This window comes from Bos taurus, chromosome 2, assembly GCF_002263795.3.
Source record: "Bos taurus isolate L1 Dominette 01449 registration number 42190680 breed Hereford chromosome 2, ARS-UCD2.0, whole genome shotgun sequence".
Taxonomy (NCBI): domain Eukaryota; kingdom Metazoa; phylum Chordata; class Mammalia; order Artiodactyla; family Bovidae; genus Bos; species Bos taurus.
This window is the reverse complement of record NC_037329.1, coordinates 102,800,179-102,824,920: the sequence shown is the minus strand read 5'-3', so window position 1 is coordinate 102,824,920 and position 24,742 is coordinate 102,800,179. Positions and strand designations below refer to the sequence as shown.

The window sequence follows — 24,742 nt, the reverse complement described above, 5'->3', positions numbered from 1 at the left end:
GATACTTGGCAAAGGGCCCATCATGGATTCCTACACATACAGGTGGTTGCCATACAGGAAAGGAACTCAGAGCTTTGGAGAATTGACTGTATATAACACTAGTACTCTTACCTGGAGAATCCCAGGGACCGAGGAGTCTGGTGGGCTAGAGTCCATAGGGCTGCACAAAGTCAGACATGACTGAAGCGCCTTAGCATGCACAGAGAAAGCAGAAATGGGCCTGCTTTTTTCCCTGGGGAAACACTGCTGCTCCCTCAGGGTTGCTTGCTGCACACACAGTCCTGAGAAATGGCCTGGGTAAAAAGCATCCAGGGCCTGGCCTTCTTGGGACACCACACAGGAGCATGTTGGTGTGCTCGGGAGCCTGAGCAGATTGTCCCTGCCAGCATCAGTGTTTTTACTCTAGGTGCATCCAGTGCTATAAGCCAGAAACATATGCATTGTTTTTGTCACCTTCTTCTTTCTTCATTTCATCCCCAAATCCTGTAAATCTTATCTCCTAAATATTTTTCAAATGATTCTACTTCTTTCTCTACTATCACCTCACTAGGCTGTTATCTTCTACTTATATTACTACTTTGCATCTTAGCGATTAGTCTTGCATCCACTCTTGCCCTCTTCCAACCTATTCTCCCACGCTCCAGCCAAGTCATTCCACCTGATTGATATAAAACATTTTCGTGGTTTTCTTTGGCTGTTAGCATAGTTGAAGTCTTTAACATTGCCAACAAGAATTTGCATTGTCTGGTAGTTTACATATGTTCATTTTTAGTATATAGAAATACAGTTGCAATTGAATTTGGTATATTGATTTTGTATTTTATGACCTTGAACAGTCACTTGTTTTTTTTTAAGAGATTCTTTGGGATATTCTATATAGGTAATCAAGTTAGCTTTGAGCAGATACATTTTTATATCTTCTAATTCATGTGATTTTTATCTTTTTCTTAACCTTGGTGTGCTATCCAAGACTTCAGTGTGATGTAGAATAGGAATGATGAGAGTGGACATCTTTGCCTTGTCTTGATGACAGAAACAAGATAATAGGAACAAAATAGTAGTCCAGGTTTTCTTCATTAAGGATGGCACTAGCGGTGTGTAGTTTTGTAGATGTCCTTAGCAGGTTGAAGAAGTTTCCTTCTATCCCTGATGCTGAGCCTTTTTAAAAATAATGAATGGATACTGGATTTGGCCAGTGTATATATTTTTCTATATCTTTTGAGAAAAACCACTTGTTTTTCTTTTTAGTTTGTTTTATAGTGAATTATATTGATTAATTTTCAAAAGTCCTCTTTTAAAATTAAGCATCAGCTAATACGTCTGTTTTTTTTTCTTGACTTTATTCCCTCCCCAGCTAATAAGTCTTAATTTTTTTTGACTATTGTTTATTAAAAGTCTCACCTGTTAATCTGTTTATTTAATATAGCTTTTCCCCATGGCTATGCTTCCATACAGCAGACTGTATGTTCTAATTATTTATTTGTATATTTTGTCTTTCCCAGTGGAATATAAGTTTCTAGAACATGGTCTAAAATCAGATAGGACTCTAAATATTTGTTGAATGAGAATATCTGCTTTCATAATCTGGGAAGGAAGGAAGAGGTACACAAATAAAAGGTGATACACCTTAGGAGAACTATCAACACAGTTCTTTGGGAGCTCAGGATGGGAGAGATTAAGTTCATGTAACAAATTTCTTTTCCTTTTTCCTATCAGATTTGAAAGAAAAAACATCTAGGAAGAGTTTATTTAATGATGCACAAAGTAAGAAGAATTCAATAAAAATGTGGTTTAGTCCTCGAAGTAAGAAAGTCAGATATACTGTGAGTAAACTTTCAGTGCAAACCCAGCCTTCTGTGAAAAATGATGAAAATGCTCAGCAGACCTCCATGTACGAATTTGTCTCTCCGAGCCCTCCGGTGGAGGTTTCTGAGGGACCTAAGAAGCCTTCCACAAGATCTAGAAAAAAACAGAAAAAGAAAACTTTAGCTGAAGTCAACCGAAAATGGAATTTAGAGGCAGAAAAGGAAGATGGTGACCTTGACTGCAAAGGGGAAAGTAAGGAAAAGCTGGTATCCTTCTGTAGCCAACCATCTGTGATTGCTAACCTGCAGATAAATGGTGAAATAGACTTACTAGCAAGTGGGTCTGTAACAGAATCTGAATGCTTAGATGAAGTCTTTTTACCATTGGCTGAGCATATAGAGTCTCCAGAAATTGAGAGCAAGAATGAAGTAGTGACTCCTGAGAAGACAGTCTCTGCAAACTATCTTCCTTCCAAGAAATCTTTGCCATCAGGTCGTAATGGGAAGCGTGGGCGTCACAACAGAATTTCCAGTCCTGTTTCTAAGAGATGCAGAAGCAGCAGTCAGAGCACTGGTGGAAACTCTGTTAAGCAAACAGTGCTCTTAGAAAACATGCCATTGCTTGGCTGTTCTTCACCACCTTCAAACAAACTTAAAGTTGGTGACACATTAAGTAGGAATAGCCGTACTATATTGGATGAATCCATTAGCCTTTCACCAGGTACACCACCTTCTACACTGAACAGTCCAAGTTACAGACGAATGATGTGTAGCCCCTCAGCAACAAAGCTGTGGCCCATTAGCCATACAGCTGTGAAGAGAAATCATCGAGGAGAGACTTTGCTCCATATTGCTTCAATTAAGGTAGGATGCTTACTGTGAAATACAGCTTCACAATGAGACCCAGTATAAAATGGTTTCTTTGGAGTTTGTGAAAAATGACATGATTACTAGGCGAATTAACCTGACCATAAGTGGTACTTCCTGTGAACCGGGGAAGCAAGAATTGATAGGGACTTGAACCCTACCTCAAGCAGGGTCCCTGGGCCAGAGGACTGTGACCTTGCAGGAGAAAACCGGTATTTCCATATTTCAGCTTCAACTTTGCCAAGTGCTTTTGTTTTTTTCTTTTTTTTTCAGTGACTAAATCTATGATAATTTAATTCAGAATTTTTAAGGTGAGGTAAATTACGAATAGTTGTAGCATCACTGCATATTTAAGCAAACCATAATTAAGATCAAGGACCAATTAATGTTTGAATTGTTCTGATATTTCAGGTAGATAACTCATTATATTAACATTATTTCACTTCTTTTGCAACAAATTTATAACATAAATATTACCTATGTTTTGTTTTTTTCCAAGCTTTTTTTTTTTGTATTTTATTAAACCCTCAAATTTCTGTAGCTTTGTTTCTCAACTTATTAATTAGATTCTGTTGGGGTTTCTTTTTAAGATTTTTTTTTTAAAGAGCAGTTTTAGGTTCACAGCAAAATTGAGAGAAAGGGATAGAGATTTCTCATACACTGCCTACTCCCCCCACATGCATAACCTTCACATTATCAACATCCCATACAAGAGTAGTACATTTGTTACAATTGATGAACCTACACTGACACATCATAATAACCAAAGTTCAGTTTATATTAGGCTTCACACTTGACATTCGTTATACCTTCTACAAGTTTAAATATTCCATTATTTTTACATATATATGTTATGTTCAAATTATGTTTTAAATGCCCTCTTAAAACCTTTCTCAAGGAATCTTTTTTTTTTTTTTGACAGCTTTAATTTTTCAGCACTTTATTTTTTTTTTTAATTTGATAAATTTAACGCCTTTTATTGCCATACCTCATTTTACTGTGCTTTGCTTTAGTGAGCTTTATAGATACATTTTTTTTTTTTTTTCCTTGTTAATTTTCTGTTTAGTTTATCTATCCATAAGTGTGAGTGGGGTATTAAAGTCTCCCACTATTATTGTGTTATTGTTAATTTCTCCTTTCATACTTGTTAGGATTTGTCTTACATACTGCGGTGCTCCCATGTTGGGTGGATATATATTTATAATTGTTATATCTTCTTCTTGGATTGATCCTTTGATCATTATGTAGTGACCTTCTTTGTCTCTTTTCACAGCCTTTGTTTTAAAGTCTAATTTATCTGGTACGAGTATTGTGACTCCTGCTTTCTTTTGGTCCCAATTTGCATGGAAAATCTTTTTCCAGCCCTTCACTTTCAGTCTGTATGTGTCCCCTGTTTTGAGGTGGGTCTCTTGTAGACAACATATGTAGGGGTCTTGTTTTTGTATCCATTCAGCCAGTCTTTGTCTTTTGGTTGGGGCATTCAACCCATTTACGTTTAAGGTAATTACTAATAAGTATGATCCCGTTGCCATTTACTTTATTGTTTTGGGTTCGAGTTTATACACCATTTTTGTGTTTCCTGTCTAGAGAATATCCTTTAGTATTTGTTGGAGAGCTGGTTTGGTGGTGCAGAATTCTCTCAGCTTTTGCTTGTCTGAAAAGCTTTTGATTTCTCCTTCATACTTGAATGAGATCCTTGCTGGGTACAATAATCTGGGCTGTAGGTTATTTTCTTTCATCATTTTAAGTATGTCTTGCCATTCCCTCCTGGCTTGAAGAGTTTCTATTGAAAGATCAGCTGTTATCCTTATGGGAATTCCCTTGTGTGTTATTTGTTGTTTTTCCCTTGCTGCTTTTAATATTTGTTCTTTGTGTTTGATCTTTGTTAATTTGATTAATATGTGTCTTGGGGTGTTTCTCCTTGGGTTTATCCTGTTTGGGACTCTCTGGGTTTCTTGGACTTGGGTGATTATTTCCTTCCCCATTTTAGGGAAGTTTTCAACTATTATCTCCTCAAGTATTTTCTCATGGTCTTTCTTTTTGTCTTCTTCTTCTGGAACCCCTATGATTCGAATGTTGTAGCATTTAATATTGTCCTGGAGGTCTCTGAGATTGTCCTCATTTCTTTTAATTCGTTTTTCATTTATCCTCTCTGATTCATTTATTTCTACCATTCTATCTTCTAATTCACTAATCCTATCTTCTGCCTCTGTTATTCTACTATTTGTTGGCTCCAGAGTGTTTTTAATTTCATTTATTGCATTATTCATTATATATTGACTCTTTTTTATTTCTTCTAGGTCCTTGTTAAACCTTTCTTGCATCTTCTCAATCCTTGTCTCCAGGCTATTTATCTGTGATTCCATTTTAATTTCAAGATTTTGGATCAATTTCACTATCATTATTTGGAATTCTTTATCAGGTAGATTCCCTATCTCTTCCTCTTTTGTTTGGTTTGGTGGGCATTTATCCTGTTCCTTTATCTGCTGGGTATTCCTCTGTCTCTTCATCTTGTTTAAATTGCTGAGTTTGGGAGTCCTTTCTGTATTCTGGCAGTTTGTGGAGTTCTCTTTATTGTGGCGTTTCCTCGCTGTGTGTGGGTATGTAGAGGTGGCTTGTCAAGGTTTCCTGGTTAGGGAAGCTTGTGTCGGTGTTCTGGTGGGTGGAGCTGTATTTCTTCTCTTTGTTCAGTCGCGCTATGGGGAGGGAGGGAGGGATGCTGCAAACAAATGACACTGGCGTGCGCTCGCAGTGCCTCAGCCACACTGGGTCTGCCCCCGCTCACGGCGCGTGTAGCCTCCCTGCCCACACTGCTCAGGCTCTAGGTTGTTCCGCCGGGAACAATCCGAGGCTGGCCCTGGGTTGCATGCACCTCCCAGGTCCAAGCCGCTCAGGTTCAGGCACTCAGGTAGTCCTCAGAGGCGCAGACTCAGTTGGGGCTGCGTTTTGTGCTCTTCCCAGGTCCGAGCAGCTCAGGTGATGAGGTGTTTGGCGAGCGCCAATGCTGCGACTTATCGCCTCCCCGCCACTTGGTTATCTGGGTGTAAAACCGGCACACCTTCTCAGGCAGATGTTGACCGTCCAGACCCCCAATAAGTTTTAGTTAGCAAAGAAGCCAGTTTTATAGATAATGTCTCTCTGGGGCTGCGATTGCCCCCTTCCGGCTCTGGCTGCCTGTCACCGGAGGGGGAAGGTTTGCAGCCGGCTACCTCTGTTTAGTCCTTTGTTCCGTGCGCGGGCTGGCGGTGTCTTAGGTTAGGGCTGGCTTTTCGCATGGTAGATATCCCACAGTCTGGTTTGCTAGCCCAAATTATTTCGCTCAGATAGTGCTCAGGGTATTCAGGCCAGATTCTTACTCTCAGCGATGCAGCCCGCGCCGCGCCTCCCTGCCCAGCCCCCGCTTGCTAATGGCGGATGCAGGCATCTGCGCTGCTTCTCCGCTGGAGGAGTTACCGTAGGGCTCGCAATGTGCGAGTTTTAATTGTTTATTTATTTTTTCTCCCTATTATGTTGTCCTCTGTGCTTCCAAAGCTCGGCACGGATTCGGCAGTGAGAAGGTTTCCTGGTGTTTGGAAACTTCTCTCTTTTTAAGACTCCCTTCCCAGGACGGAACTCCGTCCCTCCCTCTTTTGTCTCTTTTATCGTCTTTAATATTTTTTCCTACCTCCTTTCGAGGAGTTGGGTTGCTTTTCTGGGTGCCTGATGTCCTCTGCCGGCATTCAGAAGTTGTTTTGTGGAATTTACTCGACGTTTAAATGCTCTTTTGATGAATTTGTGGGGGAGAAAGTGTTTTCCCCGTCCTACTCCTCCGCCATCTTGGCGCCTTCCCTCATTTTTTTCTATTCCATAATGATTTTGTTTGGGCTTCCCTCATAGCTCAGTCGGAGAAGGCAATGGCACCCCACTCCAGTACTCTTGCCTGGAAAATCCCATGGATAGAGGAGCCTGGTAGTCTGTAGTCCACGGAGTCGCTAAGAGTCAGACACGACTGAGCGACTTCCCTTTCACTTTTCACTTTCCTGCATTGGAGAAGGAAATGGCAACCTGCTCCAGTGTTCTTGCCTGGAGAATCCCAAGGACGAGGGAGACTGGTGGGCTTCCGTCTATGGGGTCGCATAGAGTCAGACACGACTGAAGCGACTTAGCAGCAGCAGCAACATAGCTCAGTTGGTAAAGAATCCGCCCGAAATGCAGGAGACCCTGCTTGAATTCTTGGGTCTGGAAGATCCCCTGGAGAAGGAAAAGGCTACCTGCTCCAGTATTCTGGCCTGGAGAATTCCATGGACTATGTAGTCCATGGGTTCACAAAGAGTTGGACATGACTGAGCAACTTTCACTTTCACTTTCAATGGTTTGTTCAGTTTTCACCATTTTTTTTACCCATTCTTCTCATGCTTTATGGATATAGACACACCATTGCCAAGTTTACTGCTGGCAACATGTCTTTTACCCAGCTTCTGAGCTCAGGGCAGTTTGAGAAGGCATGAGCTTCTGTATGTTTGACCCTCCTGGCGGGTGCGTGCAGAGTCCGGAAGGTCTCACTACATGGCCTGTAACATTCCTCCAGTGACTGGAAATTTGAGTGTGGTTCACCACAGAGGGACTTCTCTGGGCCCGACAGCCAGCCTCTTCCTTTCAATAGCCCATTCTTTGAGTTATGTCTGTTTATCGCCTCTGTACCTCGGAAGTGGCAATATTTGTTTTTTGGAAGCTACCTCTTTTGCTGAGCATGAGGCATACTTGCAGTGGTTACTCTTTGAAATTGACACAAGTGCTGGACATAGAGGGAGCACTTAGCCCCAGCTTTTTAGACTTTGGTTTGTGAATTCATGCAGGTGTTATGAAATGATAATATAGGGAAGATTAGTACTGAATTTAAGATAGCTTTTTTTTTTTAATCTTACAGTAAATTCACTGGGAAACTGAGGTCTTTTGCGTGGGTAGAGAACTTTGGGAGATCTGGAAATAACCCTTCGAGACCCATGAGCATGAAGGTGGTGAGAGTCATAAAATGTTTGGGAGGAACATGGAGTAGGCCAAGTCCGGATATATTCTTTCTGTGTAGAAAGGGAAAAACACAAAAATGAGTTTCTTCTAATGGTTTTCATTTCTTGTTTATCTTCTAATAAATGATGAATGTAGAATGCTCTTTGTCTGGTTCCCCTGTAAGATGACTATTTTCTAGGCAGTCCATATACTTTGAACAACTTGAATTTTTGGAGTTAGCTCTAGTTCCATTTTAGTCTGCTTTTTGCAAGGTATGGTTTTAAAAAATCAGACTTTATTTTTTGTCTTCTTTGTTTTATTTATATATATATATGTGTATGTGTGTTCATGTGTGTATTAGGTACAACAGTATTAACATTATAGTGTTATTAATGCTTCATAGATATAAGTAGCTAGCGTAGTAATCAATGTCTTTTGTTCATTTTTCTAGCTAGTATATGAATGTAGACTGCTTTAGTTTCTACATTCTGCTTTCTGGGAATTATTTTCTGACCACTAGTTAAGCATTCACTTACTTTGGTAGAGAATTTTTCTTTCAATCATAAGAATTATTTATCTTTATTAGTGGGGATCTCTAGGACCTAGTCCAAGCCGTGGCTTGTCAAGCTCTTTATTAAAGGGGAAATTAAAGTGAATATTTTCAGCTCTGTAGTAATATGGTTTTAACTATTCAGTTCTATTTTAGTGCCAGAGTAGTCATAGATAATATCATAAACCAGTAAAGCTCTGTACACAAAATTGGCTGTCGAGCCTTCAGGCCATAGTTTATCTATGCTCAACATGGGCCATAGAAAAAAGCCCAGGGGAATCTTCAGATCAGATCAGATCAGATCAGATCAGTCGCTCAGTCCTGTCCGACTCTTTGCAATCCCATGAATCGCAGCACGCCAGGCCTCCCTGTCCATCACCAACTCCTGGAGTTCACTCAGACTCATGTCCTTCGAGTCAGTGATGCCATCTAGCCATCTCATCCTCTGCCTTCCCCTTCTCCTCCTGCCCCCAATCCCTCCAGCATCAGAGTCTTTTCCAATGAGTCAACTCTTCACATGAGGTGGCCAAAGTACTGGAGTTTCAGCTTTAGCATCATTCCTTCCAAAGAAATCCCAGGGCTGGTCTCCTTCAGGATGCACTGGTTGGATCTCCTTGCAGTCCAAGGGACTCTCAAGAGTCTTCTCGAATACCACAGTTCAAAAGCATCACAGGAAAATATGGTGGCATGATGCTGCCTTGGTGAATTTTCTCCACTGATAATGTTTGAGATTGCTTCAATGCAAGTTTTGTCAGATTGTCATTTTACTTAGAAATTGTAATGCCAGAACTAGAATTTTGATTCTCTCCAACTTATTAGATACTGTTTTGTCACTCATTGGCAGATTCTGATACAATACCTTTAAGAAAAGTTATTTGATTTCTATTGTTTTTTAAATACCTATTTAACAGTAATGTTCTTTGAAAAAATTTTTATAAGTAAAATGTATGCTCCCATCTCAGATTGATTTTAATAGTCAAAAAAAATACTTGAAGAAAAATCAAAGAATTTATCAGTATATTTACCTTTTTATAAATAGTATTCATTTCACTTACTATCTTGATTTTTTTGTTTGCAACCCAGAATGAATAATCCATGCGTACTTGAAAACTGATTGCTGCGGTTCCGCTGTCTTGTTTATGCTTTCTATCCACCTACTTCAGAAAAGGATTTGAGGTGACTCTAAAGTTAAAACTGCAGTTGACCCTTGAACAAGGCAGAGGTTAGCAGGGCTGACCTCCACACAGTCAAAATCCACGTATAACTTTGGATTCTTTAAAAAGTTCAGTTCAGTTCAGTCGCTCAGTCATGTCCTACTCTTTGTGACCCCATGAATCGCAGCACACCAGGCCTCCCTGTCCATCACCAACTCCCGGAGCTCACCCAGACTCACGTCCATCGAGTCAGTGATGCCATCCAGCCATATCATCCTCTGTTGTCTCCTTCTCCTCCTGCCTCCAATCCCTCCCAGCATCAGAGTCTTTTCCAATGAGTCAACACTTTGCATGAGGTGGCCAAAGTACTGGAGTTTCAGCTTTAGCATCATTCCTTCCAAAGAAATCCCAGGGCTGATCTCCTTCAGAATGGACTGGTTGGATCTCCTTGCAGTGCAAGGGATTCTCAAGAGCCTTCTCCAACACCACAGTTCAAAAGCATCAATTCTTCGGCGCTCCGCCTTCTTCACAGTCCAACTCTCACATCCATACATGACCACAGGAAAAACCATAGCCTTGACTAGACGGACCTTTGTTGGCACAGTAATGTCTCTGCTTTTCAATATGCTATCTAGGTTGGTCATGACTTTCCTTCCAAGGAGTAAGCGTCTTTTCATTTCATGGCTTCAGTCACCATCTGCAATGATTTTGGAGCCCAGAAAAATAAAGTCTGACACTGTTTCCACTCTTTCCCCATCTATTTCCCATGAAGTGATGGGACCAGATGCCATGATCTTCGTTTTCTGAATGTTGAGCTTTAAGCCAACTTTTTCACTCTCCTCTTTCACTTTCATCAAGAGGCTTTTTTTAGTTCCTCTTCACTTTCTGCCATAAGGGTGGTGTCATCTGCATATCTGAGGTTCTTGATATTTCTCCCGGCAATCTTGATTCCAGCTTGTACTTCTTCCACTCCAGCATTTCTCATGATGTACTCTGCATATAAGTTAAATAAGTAGGGTGACAATATACAGCTTTGATTTACTCCTTTTCCTATTTGGAACCAGTCTGTTGTTCCATGTCCAGTTCTAACTGTTGCTTCCTGACCAGTGCATACAAAAAATGCATACAAATTTCTCAAGAGGAAGATCAGGTGGTCTGGTATTCCTATCTCTTTCAGAATTTTCCACAGTTTATTGTGATCCACACAGTCAAAGGCTTTGGCATAGTCAATAAAGCAGAAATAGATGTTTTTCTGGAACTCTCTTGCTTTTTCCATGATCCAGCAGATGTTGGCAATTTGATCTCGGGTTCCTCTCCCTTTTCTAAAACCAGCTTGAACATCAGGAGGTTCACGGTTCACATATTGCTGAAGTCTGGCTTGGAGATTTTGAGCATTACTTTACTAGCGTGTGAGATGAGTGCAATTGTGCGGTAGTTTGAGCATTTTTTGGCATTGCCTTTCTTTGGGATTGGAATGAAAACTGACCTTTTCCAGTCCTGCGGCCACTGCTGAGTTTTCCAAATTTGCTGGCATATTGAGTGCAGCACTTGCACAGCGTCATCTTTCAGGATTTGAAATAGCTCAACTGGAATTCCATCACCTCCACTAGCTTTGTTCATAGTGATGCTTCCTAAGGCCCACTTAACTTCACATTCCAGGATGTCTGGCTCTAGGTCAGTGATCACACCATCATGATTATCTGGGTCGTGAAGATCTTTTTTGTACAGTTCTTCTGTGTATTCTTGCCATCTCTTCTTAATAGCTTCTGCTTCTGTTAGGTCATACCATTTTTGTCCTTTATGGAGCCCATCTTTGCATGAAATGTTCCCTTGGTATCTCTAATTTTCTTGAAGAGATCTCTAGTCTTTGCCATTCTGTTGTTTTCCTCTATTTCTTTGCATTGATTTCTGAAGAAGGCTTTCTTATCTCTTCTTGCTATTCTTTGGAACTCTGCATTCAGATGCTTATATCTTTCCTTTTCTCCTTTGCTTTTTGCTTCCCTTCTTTTCACAGCTATTTGTAAGGCCTCCCCAGATAGCCATTTTGCTTTTTTGCATTTCTTTTCCATGGGGATGGTCTTGATCCCTGACTCCTGTACAATGTCACGAACCTCATTCCATAGTTCATCAGGCACTCTATCAGATCTAGGCCCATAAATCTATTTCTCACTTCCACTGTATAATCATAAGGGATTTGATTTCGGCCATACCTGAATGGTCTACTGGTTTTCCCTACTTTCTTCAATTTCAGTCTGAATTTGGCAATAAGGAGTTCATGATCTGAGCCACAGTGCTCCTGGTCTTGTTTTTGCTGACTGTATAGAGCTTCTCCATCTTTGGCTGTAAAGAATATAATCAATCTGATTTTGGTGTTGACCATCTGGTGATGTCCATGTGTACAGTCTTCTCTTGTGTTGTTGGAAGAGGTTGTTTGTTAAGACCAGTGCATTTTCTTGGCAAAACTCTATTAGTCTTTGCCCTGCTTCATTCTGTATTCCAAGGCCAAATTTGCCTGTTACTCCAGGTGTTTCTTGACTTCCTAGTTTTGCATTCCAGTCCCCTATAATGAAAAGGACATCTTTTTTGGGTGTTAGTTCTAAAAGGTCTTGTAGGTCTTCATAGAACCGTTCAACTTAAACTTGTTCAGTGTTACTGGTTGGGGCATAGACTTGGATTACTGTGATGTTGAATGGTTTGCCTTGGAAATGAACAGAGACCATTCTGTCGTTTTTAAGATTGCATCCAAGTACTGCATTTCAGACTCTTGTTGACCATGATGGCTACTCCATTTCTTCTGAGGGATTCCTGCCTGCAGTAGTAGATATAATGGTCATCTGAGTTAAATTCACCCATTCCAGTCCATTTTAGTTCCCTGATTCCTAGAATGTCAACATTCACTCTTGTCATCTCTTGTTTGACCACTTCCAATTTGCCTTGATTCATGGACCTGACATTCCAGGTTCCTATGCAGTATTGCTCTTTACAGCATTGGACCTTGCTTCTATCACCAGTCACATCCACAACTGGGTATTGTTTTTGCTTTGACTCCATCCCTTCATTCTTTCTGGAGTTATTTCTCCACTGATCTCCAGCAGCATATTGGGCACCTACTGACCTGGGGAGTTCCTCTTTCAGTATCCTATCATTTTGCCTTTTCATACTGTTGATGGGGTTCCTAAGGCAAGAATACTGAAGTGGTTTGCCATTCCCTTCTCCAGTGGACCACATTCTGTCGGATCTCTCCACCATGACCCGCCGGTCTTGGGTTGCCCCACGGGCATGGCTTAGTTTCATTGAGTTAGACAAGGCTGTGGTCCTAGTGTGATTAGATTGACTAGTTTTCTGTGAGTATGGTTTCAGTGTGTCTGCCCTCTGATGCCCTCTTGCAACACCTACTGTCTTACTTGGGTTTCTCTTACCTTGGCCGTTGGGTATCTCTTCACGGCTGCTCCAGCAAAGTGCAGCCGCTGGTCCTTACCTTGGACGAGGGTTATCTCCTCACTGCTGCGCTTCCTGACCTTCAACGTGGGATAGCTCCTCTAGCCCCTCCTGCGCCTTCGCAGCCAGGGCTCCTTGGGCGTGGGGTTGGTCCTCCCGGCCGCCGCCCCTCGTATCGGGTGTGGGGGCATGAGTGGTTCCTCTCAGCTGCCGCCCCTGACCTCGGACCCTGGGTAGCTCCTCTCGGCCGCCCCCCGACCTCGGACGTGGGGTAGCTCCTCTCTGCCGTTCCTGCATCGTCGCAGCCTGGCACTCTCGGCCGCTGCCCCTGACCTCGGACGTGGGTAACTCCTCTTGGCCGCGCCCTTCGGGCATGGGGTCCTCCCGGCTTCTGCCCCTGACCTCGAACGTGGGGTAGCTCCTCTCGGCAATAGCCATCTATTGACCAGAAGCCCTTACTGGTAATATAAACAGCCAATGAATAGATATTTTCTATATTATAAGTATTATATACTGTATTCTTACAATAAAGGAAGCTAGAAGTGAAAGTTGGTCAGTCGTGTCTCATCTTTGCGACCCTGTGGACTAAACAGTCCATGGAATTCTCCAGGCCAGAATACTGGAGTGGTTAGCCATTCCCTTCTCCAGGGCATCTTCCCAACCCAGGGATTGAACCCAGGTCTCCCACATTGCAGGTGGATTCTTTACAAGCTGAACCATAAGAGAATCCCAAGGAAGCTAGAGATAAGTATTAATTAAGAAAATCATAAGGAAAACATTTATGATACTATACTGCTTTTATACAACACAAAGTAACATTGGTTTATGTTGTGTGTTTATGAGATGAATAGTCAGTACATACATCAGTGCCGTCTTGTACGATATAAAATAGTTTACTTGGTATATGCAGTACTAACACTAGACATCAAAAATGAAAAGATATTGTGAAAAATTCATATTTATTAACAGGTATAATGATTCATGCATTGATAGTGAAGCATCACTGTGATTGCTTTATGGTAGACAAGTGTAATTGATACAGTTGCATCACTGTAGCCAGCCCTATACTCTGTAAGTGAATCATAAGATTTTTATGGCCCACAGTGTCATACTCATAATACTCTATTGGAAATATTGTTACATTTTTTAAAAAATGACTTACCTGTGATGATAGACTGATGTGCAGTTTCTCCAGTTGCAAGGGAGAGGCATACTGTACAGAGAGGCATCTTGAATGGTAGTGTAGTTCTTTGAGAGCAAAGTTATAAAAGTGTAAGAATACTAATGCATGATTAGTTTAATTTAAATATCACCATAGATCAGGGTAAGGATCAACTGTTATCTACATATATTTTATGCATTCATGACATACATAACTTTTCTTAGTTTTTTCCACAGTTCTTTGCTACCTGGTGGGTCTGCAAGTTCTTTCAAAATGTCACGAACTTTGAAAATTTTTCCAGTATATTTATTGAAAAAAATGTGTGTTTAAGTGGACCCATGCAGTTCAAATCTGTGTTACTCAAGGGTCAGCTATACTATAACATGGAACAAAGAGCAGGGAAAAGGAAAGAGTTACAGCAGCCGAGTGATGAATACAGATCTGATGACGTTGCAGGTCGACAGAACAGATGAAGTTTTTTGCTGTCAGACATAGATTTGGTTGTTGTTGTTGTTATTTTCTCCAAGAACATCTTGTAAACGTGCAGTGCCCACGTTTTCCTTGTTTCCCTCGGATCCTCAGAGTGCATTGCTGCACTGTGTACACCTGGTGGGTGTGCTGAGGTCCGAGAATCCATAGTAGTTCTCCTCTTCTGTTGGGCTGGTAGCATCCCTTGCTACAGTGATGGCTTTACAGAAGGACCTTTGAGCTTGGCCACATCATTACTAAAATTCTGTAATATCTTGCCGCATACCTACTTCCGGGCACCTTTGTTGGCCATAGCTATCACCCTAGTGGAAGTTACTTGTGTTTTCTTGTCCTAGCCATTTGAAATAGCTTCCTGTTGCTGTCATAGCTAGTAACCACAAATTTAGTGAATTAAACAAGGCAAATTAATTTTCTTACAGCTTTCTAGGTCAGAGTCTGGTATGAGTCTCACCAGACTATAATCAGTTTATCAGCTGTGTTATTTTCTGGAGGTATTAAGAGAGAACCCATTTCCTTGCTTATCTGGGTTATTCGCAGGAACTGTATACTTGCTTGTGGTTGTAGGACTGAGATCCTGTTTTCTTGCTGGCTTATAGCTAAGAGCTGTTCTCAGGTTCTAGAGACTCACATTCCTGGGTATGTAGCCCTTTTCCTCTATCTTCAAGCTGGCAACAACAGTACTTAATTGCTAAAAGGAGAAATTTTAGGTACCTGGTTAGTTCATTTATGTGTAAAAACCTAACCGTTTTGGCTGTTACTGTGTGTAAGTACTCAGTCATGTCCGACTCTTTGTGACCGCATGGACAGTAGCCCACCAGGCTTCTCTGTCCATGGGATTCTCCAGCTAAAATTACTGGAGTGATTTGCCATTTCGTACTCCAGGGAATTTTTCCGACCCAGGTATTGAACCCACATCTCTTGCATCTATCGCATTGGCAGGCAGTTTCTTTACAACCAGTGCCACCTTGGGTAGGTCATTATTATTGTACTTAACTGTACTGTCCTGTACTATTTTTATACAGATATTTATTCTAAAAAGCTTACCTTTATAAGAAAAAAGTTTTGTTTGTGTGTGAGTGTATTTGTTTTTGAAAAGTTAACTTATATTGATGCCATATGCATGAATATGTGAAGAATATTTCCTTTGAATGAAAGGTTAGCAATAAGAAGATTCAGTGTGACACATGTTCCCTTTAAGGTATTATTTGAAAGCATCAAGTCTGTTTAAAAATTTTTATAAGCTTTGGTAAATACTGTTTCCTCTGATTTTTCTTCCTTCTGTAGTTTAAGAGAATCTCAATTATTCTTGTAAGTTGTGAAAAGCCTAGAAGTGAGTTCTTATTACTTAGAAAATATTCTGTTTGAGAGATTTCTGTTTTAAAGTAATTCCAAGAAATCAGACGCAGAAGTTAATTTATTTCCTGGAAACTATATATTGGTTCAAGCTTACCCCCTTACTGTGGACCCTATCTAATTACCATAATTTTATTTATGTGCATGACATTACATCTACGTAAAGGAGAAGAAGAAAATATGACAAATTTTCAGAACTAGGGAGGAAAATACAGATTGAGTATAAAAAACAAGCAGTTTGCAAATCAGCTATACATTTCAGGGTTCAGTTCAGTTCAGTCGCTCAGTCGTGTTCGACTTTGCGACCCCATGAACCGCAGCATGCCAGGCCTCCATGTCCATCACCAACTTCCAGAGTTTACACAAACTCAAGTCCATTGAGTCGGTGATGCCATCCAACCATCTCATCTTCTGATGTCCCCTTCTCCTCCTGCCCTCAATCTTTCCCAGCATCAGGGTCTTTTCAGATGAGTCAGCTCTTTGCATCAGGTGGCTAAAGTATTGGAGTTTCAGCTTCAACAACAATGGACACCCAGGACTGATCTCCTTTAGAATGGACAGCTTGGATCTCCTAGCAGTCCAAAGGACTCTCAAGAGTCTTCTCCAACACCACAGTTCAAAAGCATCAATTTTTCGGCACTCAGCTTTCTTCACAGTCCAACTCTCACATCCATACATGACCACTGGAAAAACCATAGCCTTGACTAGATGGACCTTTGCTGCAAAGTAATGTCTCTGCTTTTTAATATGCTGTCTAGGTTGGTCATAACTTTCCTTGCAAGGAGTAAGCGTCTTTTAATTTCATGGCTGCAATCACTATCTGTAGTGATTTTGGAGCCCCCCAAAATTAAGTCATCCACTGTTTCCCCATCTATTTGGCATGAAGTGATGGGAGCAGATGCTATGATCTTCGTTTTCTGAATGTTGAGCTTTAAGCCAACTTTTTCACTCTCCTCTTTCACTTTCATCAAGAGGCTCTTTAGTTCTTCTTGGCTTTCTGCCATAAGGGTGGTGTCATCTGCATATCTGAGGTTATTGATATTTCTCCCAGCAATCTTGATTCCAGCTTGTGCTTCCTCCAGCCCAGCATTTCTCATGATGTACTCTGCATAGAAGTTAAATAAGCATGGTGACAATATACAGCCTTGACATACTCCTTTTCCTATTTGGAACCAGTCTGTTGTTCCATGCCCAGTTCTAACTGTTGCTTCCTGACCTGCATACAGGTTCCTCAAGAGGCAGGTCAGGTGGTCTGGTGTTCCCATCTCCTTCATAATTTTCCACAGTTTATTGTGATCCACACAGCCAAAGGCTTTGGCATAGTCAATAAAGCAGAAATAGATGTTTTTCTGGAACTCTCTTGCTTTTTTGATGATCCAGAGGATGTTGGCAATTTGATCTGTGGTTCCTCTGCCTTTTCTAAAACCAGCTTGAATATCTGGAAGTTCACGGTTCATGTATTGCTGAAGCCTGGCTTGGAGAATTTTAGGCATTACTTTACTAGTGTGTGAGATAAGTGCAATTGTATGGTAGTTTGAACGTTCTTTGGCCTTGCCTTTCTTTGGGATTGGAATGAAAACTGACCTTTTCCAGTCCTGTGGCCACTGCTGAGTTTTCCAAATTTGCTGGCCTATTGAGTACAGCACTTTCACAGCATCATCTTTCAGGATTTGAAATAGCTCAACTGGTATTCCATCACCTGCACTAGCTTTATTCATAGTTTTCAGGGTAGTCTAGGGGTAACATGTTAACAGAAGACACCTTTGATAATATGAAGAAGTGACTTGAAAGAAAAGTACCACCGGCTGCTGCTGCTCCTAAGTCACTTCAGTCGTGTCCGACTCTGTGCGACCCCATAGATGGCTAGCAACTTTAAAAGAGATTCTGCTTTTAGTTTCCAAATTGTCGCTCTAATTGCCTATGTGACTTCCATATGACTCTTCCATTGCACAGGTGTGTTTATATTATTTTACAGGCTTCTTTAATATGTTTTTGTGACTGCTGTGTAGAATTAGATTGAGGATATTTTTGAGAAGGTTTTTGTGTATTTTTTGTGTATACTTTCATATTGAAGGTTGGGAATGTGTGTGGTTCTGGCAGTTCATCTGCCCCTGTATTCATGGGATTGTTTAAAAAAATCAAATTTGTATCTTGACACATGTTCCTGAAGTCATTTGGAACTGACTTAAACATAGTGCAAAAGTAGCTAAATGGACGCTAACTTGTACCACAGGTGTAGAATTGCTCCTCTGAGGAACTATGGGAAATATTTTTTTAATGGACGTGACGCAACTGATTTGAAACATGTAGAGTGCTTGCTTTTTAGGCCCATTGAATATTTAAGGTCTCTTTGGTAATCTAGGGACTTAAAAATATATATTGCATGAAGATTTGTTTTTGTTTTTAGAAAACTGAGTAAGCTACCATTTTAGATTTGTTGTATTTGAGAGGTAGTCTGAAACAGCCCAGTAAAAGCAAATGTTACTCTTTTGAGGGGATTTAATGACTTCTATATTTTCCAATCAATACAGAATAGCCCCAACAGGAGTTGGGGCTGCTTGTTGTAGGAGAGAGATTTCCTTTTCCCTGAAGAAGCTCTTCTCGAAACACAACATTGGTGTATGTAATTTTTATCACATGTAACTTTTATTTATTCAGCATTTCAGAGTAAGCTGTCAGTTTTTCTTTCTTTCTTTCTTTTTTTTTTTTTTTGAGAAAATAAGCCTTGCCTTTGCCTGAAAAATAACTTTGAGAAAATAAGGTGAATGTGATCACTCACACTCACATAGAGCCAGACATCCTGGAACTTGAAGTTGTGGGCCTTAGGAAGCATCACTACGAACAAAGCTAGTGGAGGTGAAGAATTGATGCTTTTGAACTGTGGTGTTGGAGAAGACTCTTGAGAGTCCCTTGGACTACAAGAGATCCAAGCAGTCCATCCTAAAGGAAATCAGTCCTGGGTGTTCTTAGGAAGGAGTGATGTTGAAGCTGAAACTCCAATACTTTGACCACCTGATACAAAGAGCTGACTCATTTGAAAAGATCCTGATGCTGGGAAGGATTAAGGGCAGGAGGAGTGGGGACGACAGGATGAAACGGTTGGATGGCATCACTGACTCAATGGATATCGGTTTGGGTGGACTCCGGGAGTTGGTGATGGATAGGGAAGCCTGGCGTGCTGCTGTTCATGGGGTCGCAAAGGGTTGGACAGGACTGAGCGACTGAACTGAACTGAAACTAAATTAATGTTGTAAGGATAAGTAGATTAACTACGAATAAGGCAGCAGTTTGGGGTTTAACATTCACTTCACCAAGATGCCCTCTTGGCTTTAATTTTGTTTTAAATGATAATCAGAAACCGTTTTCTTGTATGTTCAAAAAGGATGTTTTTCACAAATAAAATGGTGACTTTAAAAACTTCATCTGATCAGATGAACTTTGGCTACTGTCCTTGGTATTTTGACTTGACTTTTGATACAGGTTGCTAATTGCAGAGATATTGGAGTCTGTTCAGAGATGGACTACATAAGTTTGAGTTGGTATCTCAGAACAATCCATGAATGAGTAACTTATTATTTATTGACTCATGAGCAATGGGCATAGAACAGATTTAAATTTTATCTTGAAGAAGACAAAATCTTAAAGAAATACAAAATCATGAGTTTCTTTTTTCTTTCCTTTATAATTTTTAATTTTACTTTCTCATTGTTCTACTAGGGCGACATCCCTTCTGTTGAATACCTCTTACAAAGTGGAAGCGACCCAAATGTTAAAGACCATGCTGGATGGACACCATTGGTAGTTTTCTTCTTGTTTGTTTTTTATTATCTTTCTGTTTATGGTTTATAGTTATTATAGTTATGTAGGTGTCTATATATCTCCCTCTGCCATATATATAGTCTCTTTTTAATCTGAAGAACTCATGTTATAAACAAATAAGGGTAAACATCATGTTTCATCTAGCTTTTCAGTTGTGACAGGTGAAAAATTGCCTACCTTTTGACTGACTGCTTCTAGATTTAAGAGTCTGGTTCCACTATATTGAATTTACCACATGTATGGAAAGCTAACTGCTAACAACAGACATCAGGCTCTATTCTGCAGCACTGCATGTCACTGGAACCACAATTTTCAGGATAAAGAAGTCAAGAACTGGGTATAGGAATGTAGTACACGGCAGTGGTTGTTACTGAGGATCTGTCTTGGCCTCACTTACACCCTGTCCAATTACAGACACACAGAGGTAGTAGAAATCTTTGCTCACATTAAATAATTTTTAAAGTCTTTGCTTTTTATTGCTAAAAATACAATGTAAAGAACAGTCTGGAAAAAGAATGGCACAAGTACATAGAAACAACTGCTATATGGACCATTAGGACAGTTAGCATGTGGTTTGAATGCAACCATAGAATATCAAGAGATGAGATGGATACCCTTATTCTGTGAACTGTAAATTCAAAGAAGTGGAGAGATTCTCATTAGACCAGGTGCAAAAAAAGGTTTTAAACTTGTCTATAATGCCTTCTCCCTGCAATTTTTTAAGCTGGGAGTGTTTATTCTGGATTAGAGTCACTTTGTTGTTTGGACTCCACACACAGTCTGGCTAACCTTTTCAAAGAAAGGTTAATTTTTCTTTTAAGCAACTAAGGCAAACTTTAATAAAAATTGGTGAATAATTTAGGGGACATGAGACCTAATTTGTAGTCATTTCTCTTAGAAATAGACCAGAAGCATTCAGTGTGGTGTTTTGCCTATTAAGATTTGAAGGTATGTACTTAAAGGCATGCTATGCCAGAGATTTCTTAGAGTACAACACAGTGGCATCATTAGCAGATGATTAAACCTAAGGAAGATTTGCAGTGTGAAGCATCTTTGAACATTCCACCGTTACCGGTTATGTCATTCATTAAGTTCCTTCTGAGTACCTCCTCTGTGTTATATCTTTTGTCACTGACACCAGCCATACAATATCTGTAGCTTCCACAACTAGAGGCTTGTCTCGCCAATTCTTATTCTAAGATATTCACTTTGCTGGGTGCTTACGTGTATATATGCCACTTAGCTTATGGCTAAGCAGTTGATTTAGTGAATACTATTCAGCCTTGAAGGATTTCAGATTTTATGCATGATCTGGTTTTGAAATATTTTCTATGTTTTTTTTTCACTCTTGTTTTAATTTCTTGCTATAGAGCAATTTAGGAGCTGTAATTGGACTAAAGCTACTTTTTCTTCCAAGTAAAGAGCGTTTGACCCAAGGCTCAAATGAGAAAGATCTTTTTTCATGAATTGCATAAATCTTGATTGCAGCCTATCTTACCTTAAAGACTATTAAAAGTTTTTACTTTGTCAATAACTTAAGGTCTGTATGAGTATTTAGGTAAGAACTGGTTTTCTGATAGAGGTTCGTATTATTTTTCTGAAGTGTGGCTTTGTTATGATATTATTCATTGGTCTTCCTCATTGCTCTTCTCACTCTCCTTTAATCAGCATGAAGCCTGCAATCACGGGCACCTGAAGGTGGTGGAGTTGCTGCTCCAGCACAAGGCGTTGGTGAACACCACTGGGTATCAGAACGACTCGCCTCTTCATGACGCAGTGAAGAACGGGCATGTGGACATTGTCAAGCTGTTACTCACCTATGGCGCCTCCAGGGAGGCAGTGTAAGTAGTTCACCTTAAAGCCTATTTTTTTCCGCTGACTTTTTATTGAAACAAGGTCTTTGATGAAGCAGAGACTTTACTACCTAAGTTGATGACTGTTTTTTTTTTTTCCACAACTATATTTAAATGTGGCCAATATATTCTAGACTTAAAATCAGCATTCATGCCCTTTTCCTTTATAATTCTTACGTGCTGAAGGGAGGTATACTCTTAATTCAGTAACAGTTTTCAGATTAATTTTGGAAGCTTCGAGTTTCTGGAAAAAGTCATTCAGTTTTTATATAGATTGATTCATACTTATTAATAAGGCAAGAATTAGAAGCCTGTAAATAACTACTTTGTATGTTCCCTAGTACTTTAGAATTGTTGTAAATCTTCTATTCCTTTTCTTCTTTTCCTGAATATTTAGTATAACCACATTTAAAATATGTAAGAATTCAGATGTTAGGCAAGTGCAGTCAAATTATTTCTTAGATTTTTCAAATCATCAAGTGAACCTCCAGGTAAATTGTTTCCCAGTATTGGAGAACAGAGACACATCAGTGAAGGCTGGCGGCTGCATTTTAAAGTTGCTGTTGTCAAGAGTGTCACAAGTAAATGCTGTATGTGGATTTTGTATCTGTAATCTCTAACTTGGTTCATGTCTCCCTATATATTATTTTATTCTTTTTAGTTAATGAAGTAGTTGGAATGAAAATGCAAGAATTGCCTCTCTGTTTACCCATTACTTTTGCAGGTTTGGAAGTAGCACACAGAAGTCAGGACTTGCTCTGTTTATAGAAGGAAATAAAGATTCCAAAATGCAGATCTTATAGGTTTCATTTTTTTAAAAAATAGGGAATCATATAATATAGTTGAAAGATAAATCATAATGTAGGAAATTCCTATACCTTGGTGCTGTTAGTTTTGGTGTTTTTAATGTCCTTTATTTCTCATCACATGTGATAAGATGGTTGGGGCAAACTCAGAAAACACATCTTTTCTATTTTTTTAATTTTTCTGTTTTTCTTTTTTTTTTTTAATTTTTTACACACACGTGTATTAGACTAGGCCGTGTGTTTGTGTGTATGTATACATATACACATGTCTAGCAGGTATGACCCTCTTGGGATAGCGATCCATTTGGTAGAGCAGGTGGTTGCTTTGTTCGGGTAAAACAGAATAGTTCCTGTTCATGGGCGCCTAAATCAGCCATGACCACTCTAACGAATGGAGCACTGGTCAGGGTGTTAGGGATTCCAGCTTTTATTTGTGATTCCATTATTGCCTTTATAGCTTCAGTCAGGTTAGTTTCTGTGCCTTGGTGTCCTCACCTATAAAACATGGGTGATGCCTGCTGCTTTTCTATTTCTTCAGAGTATAGTGGGGATTAATGAGCCAAAACACAGGGTCTGTCATATGGTTTGTACACCATGATTCTTCACTACACTGTGAAGCTCATTAATACACAAGGTGTGGGTCTGAGACGGTTAGCGGGTCTGCTTTCAGAGGTGCCTTCTCAGATGGCTGTGTTGTTCCCAGTAGGCTTATGGGGTGAAGCAGCAGGTGTGGGTGCACCACCAGCCAGTACTGTCCAGTGGATCTTTCTGCACTGATGGAGACGCTCCGTGACAGTTGCAGGCACTCAGGCGCCACTGGACATCTCTTATTATTCAGCACTTGAAATGGAGCTGTTGCTACTGAGGAAATACATTTAAAAATATATTTTAATTAATATAAATAATCACATATGCCAGATGGTTACTGCATTGGAGAGCTGGTTGGTACCGTTTGGATAGTAGGGAAGGCAGGTTTATTTGGTGACTGAAATCAGGAATGATTTTGGGTAGAGGATACTAAGGCAACTGTAGGACAATTGCAAGAGTTGATTTAATTTAAGGTGTAACAGACCGGGAGCTGTTTCTAAACATCGTTATTCCTTCTGTTCTGGACTGTTGGTCATCATACTTAAGTATTTTCTGTATTTTTTGGTTTCTGTTTTATCTTGTGATCATTGCTGTTGACCTGATTAGCCTCACCATTTCCTAACTGATCTCCTTTTCAGATTACTCTTCATACTACACAGCCCAAGAGCTTTCAAAATATACAGTTATGGCCAAATGACTTATTTGCTTAAAACCCTTCCCGATAACTCTTAATGTTTTAAAAATAGAAGTCAGACTTAAGAACCTGATGTGTAGGGCCTCAGGTGGTCCAGCTTTCCTCATCTCTCCAACTCCATCTCTCTGGTCCCTCCTGTCTCCCTTCTTCAGCCTTTTTTGCACTAGTCTTTCTCAATTTTTATTTCCTTAAGATATGCAAAGCTATTTTGCCTCCTAACCATCAAATATGCTTTTGCATTGTGTGGTATATTCTTCCTTTGGGTTTCATCTTTGGTATGGTTTGTTTTTGGCTGGCTTTCGTGGGTCCTTTGTATATGGTGCTTCCTCCTGGTTATAAATGGAAGTGGTAGTGTACCTGCTTCTTACTATCTTCTCGTTAGGTTGTGTGCTCTGTGTTCCAGGGATCATGCCTGTTCTCCCAGGCCCTCCTGAGGGCCTGATGTAGTCTGTTGTTGTTCAGTCACTAAGTCATGTCCAACTCTGCGACACCATGGACTGTAGCATGCTGGGTAGTCTGTACCCACAGTTATTTGTAGAGTGAATTGGTCAGTCTTTGAATGCATAAAGGGTTTCCCTTGTGGCTCAGCTGGTAAAGAATCCTCTTGCAATGTGGGAGACCTGGGTTCAATCCCTGGGTTGAAAAGATTTGGAGAAGGGAAAGGCTACCCATTCCAGTATTCTGACCTGGAGAATTTGATGGACTGTATAGTCCATGGGGGTGCAAAGAGTCGGACATGACTAAACAACTTTTACTTTCACTTTTCTGAATGCACAAAAAGGCTTCCCTAGTGGCTCAGATGGTAAAGAATCTACTTGTAATGCAAGAGACCTGGGTTCAATCCCTGGTTGGGAAGATCCCCTGGTGAAGGGAATGGCAACTCACTCCAGTATTCTTGCCTGGAATATCCCATGGAGAGACTGGTGGGCTACAGTCCACAGGGTCGCAAAGAGCCGGACACGACTGAGCGACTAACACTTGCACTTTTCTGAATCCATAAAATGATGATACATTTTTTCATCTCTTGGTTAAAGGGACAGACAAGATGAAAATAGGAATTGCCTCCCTCTGCTCCCAACTTTGCTGTAACTATGAAGAGAATGTGTAAATCCAAGTTTCCGTAAGCTGCACCTTATCTCGGATGGTAGAACTGGTTCCCCGTATTGATCGGAGTGAAC

General features: G+C 40.3%; 1 protein-coding gene across 2 annotated transcripts in view; it reads left to right on the top strand.

Annotated features, from left to right (window-relative positions):
* The window catches only part of BARD1 (BRCA1 associated RING domain 1), a 95,058-nt gene that overhangs the window by 29,370 nt on the left and 40,946 nt on the right, over window positions 1-24,742 (top strand). For both annotated transcript variants that reach the window (XM_005202787.4, NM_001192701.2), the window contains exons 4-6: window positions 1,717-2,669; window positions 19,522-19,602; window positions 21,292-21,464. In XM_005202787.4, the coding sequence (XP_005202844.1) occupies window positions 1,717-2,669; window positions 19,522-19,602; window positions 21,292-21,464 (1,207 nt within the window). The remainder of the gene's footprint in view (window positions 1-1,716; window positions 2,670-19,521; window positions 19,603-21,291; window positions 21,465-24,742) is intronic.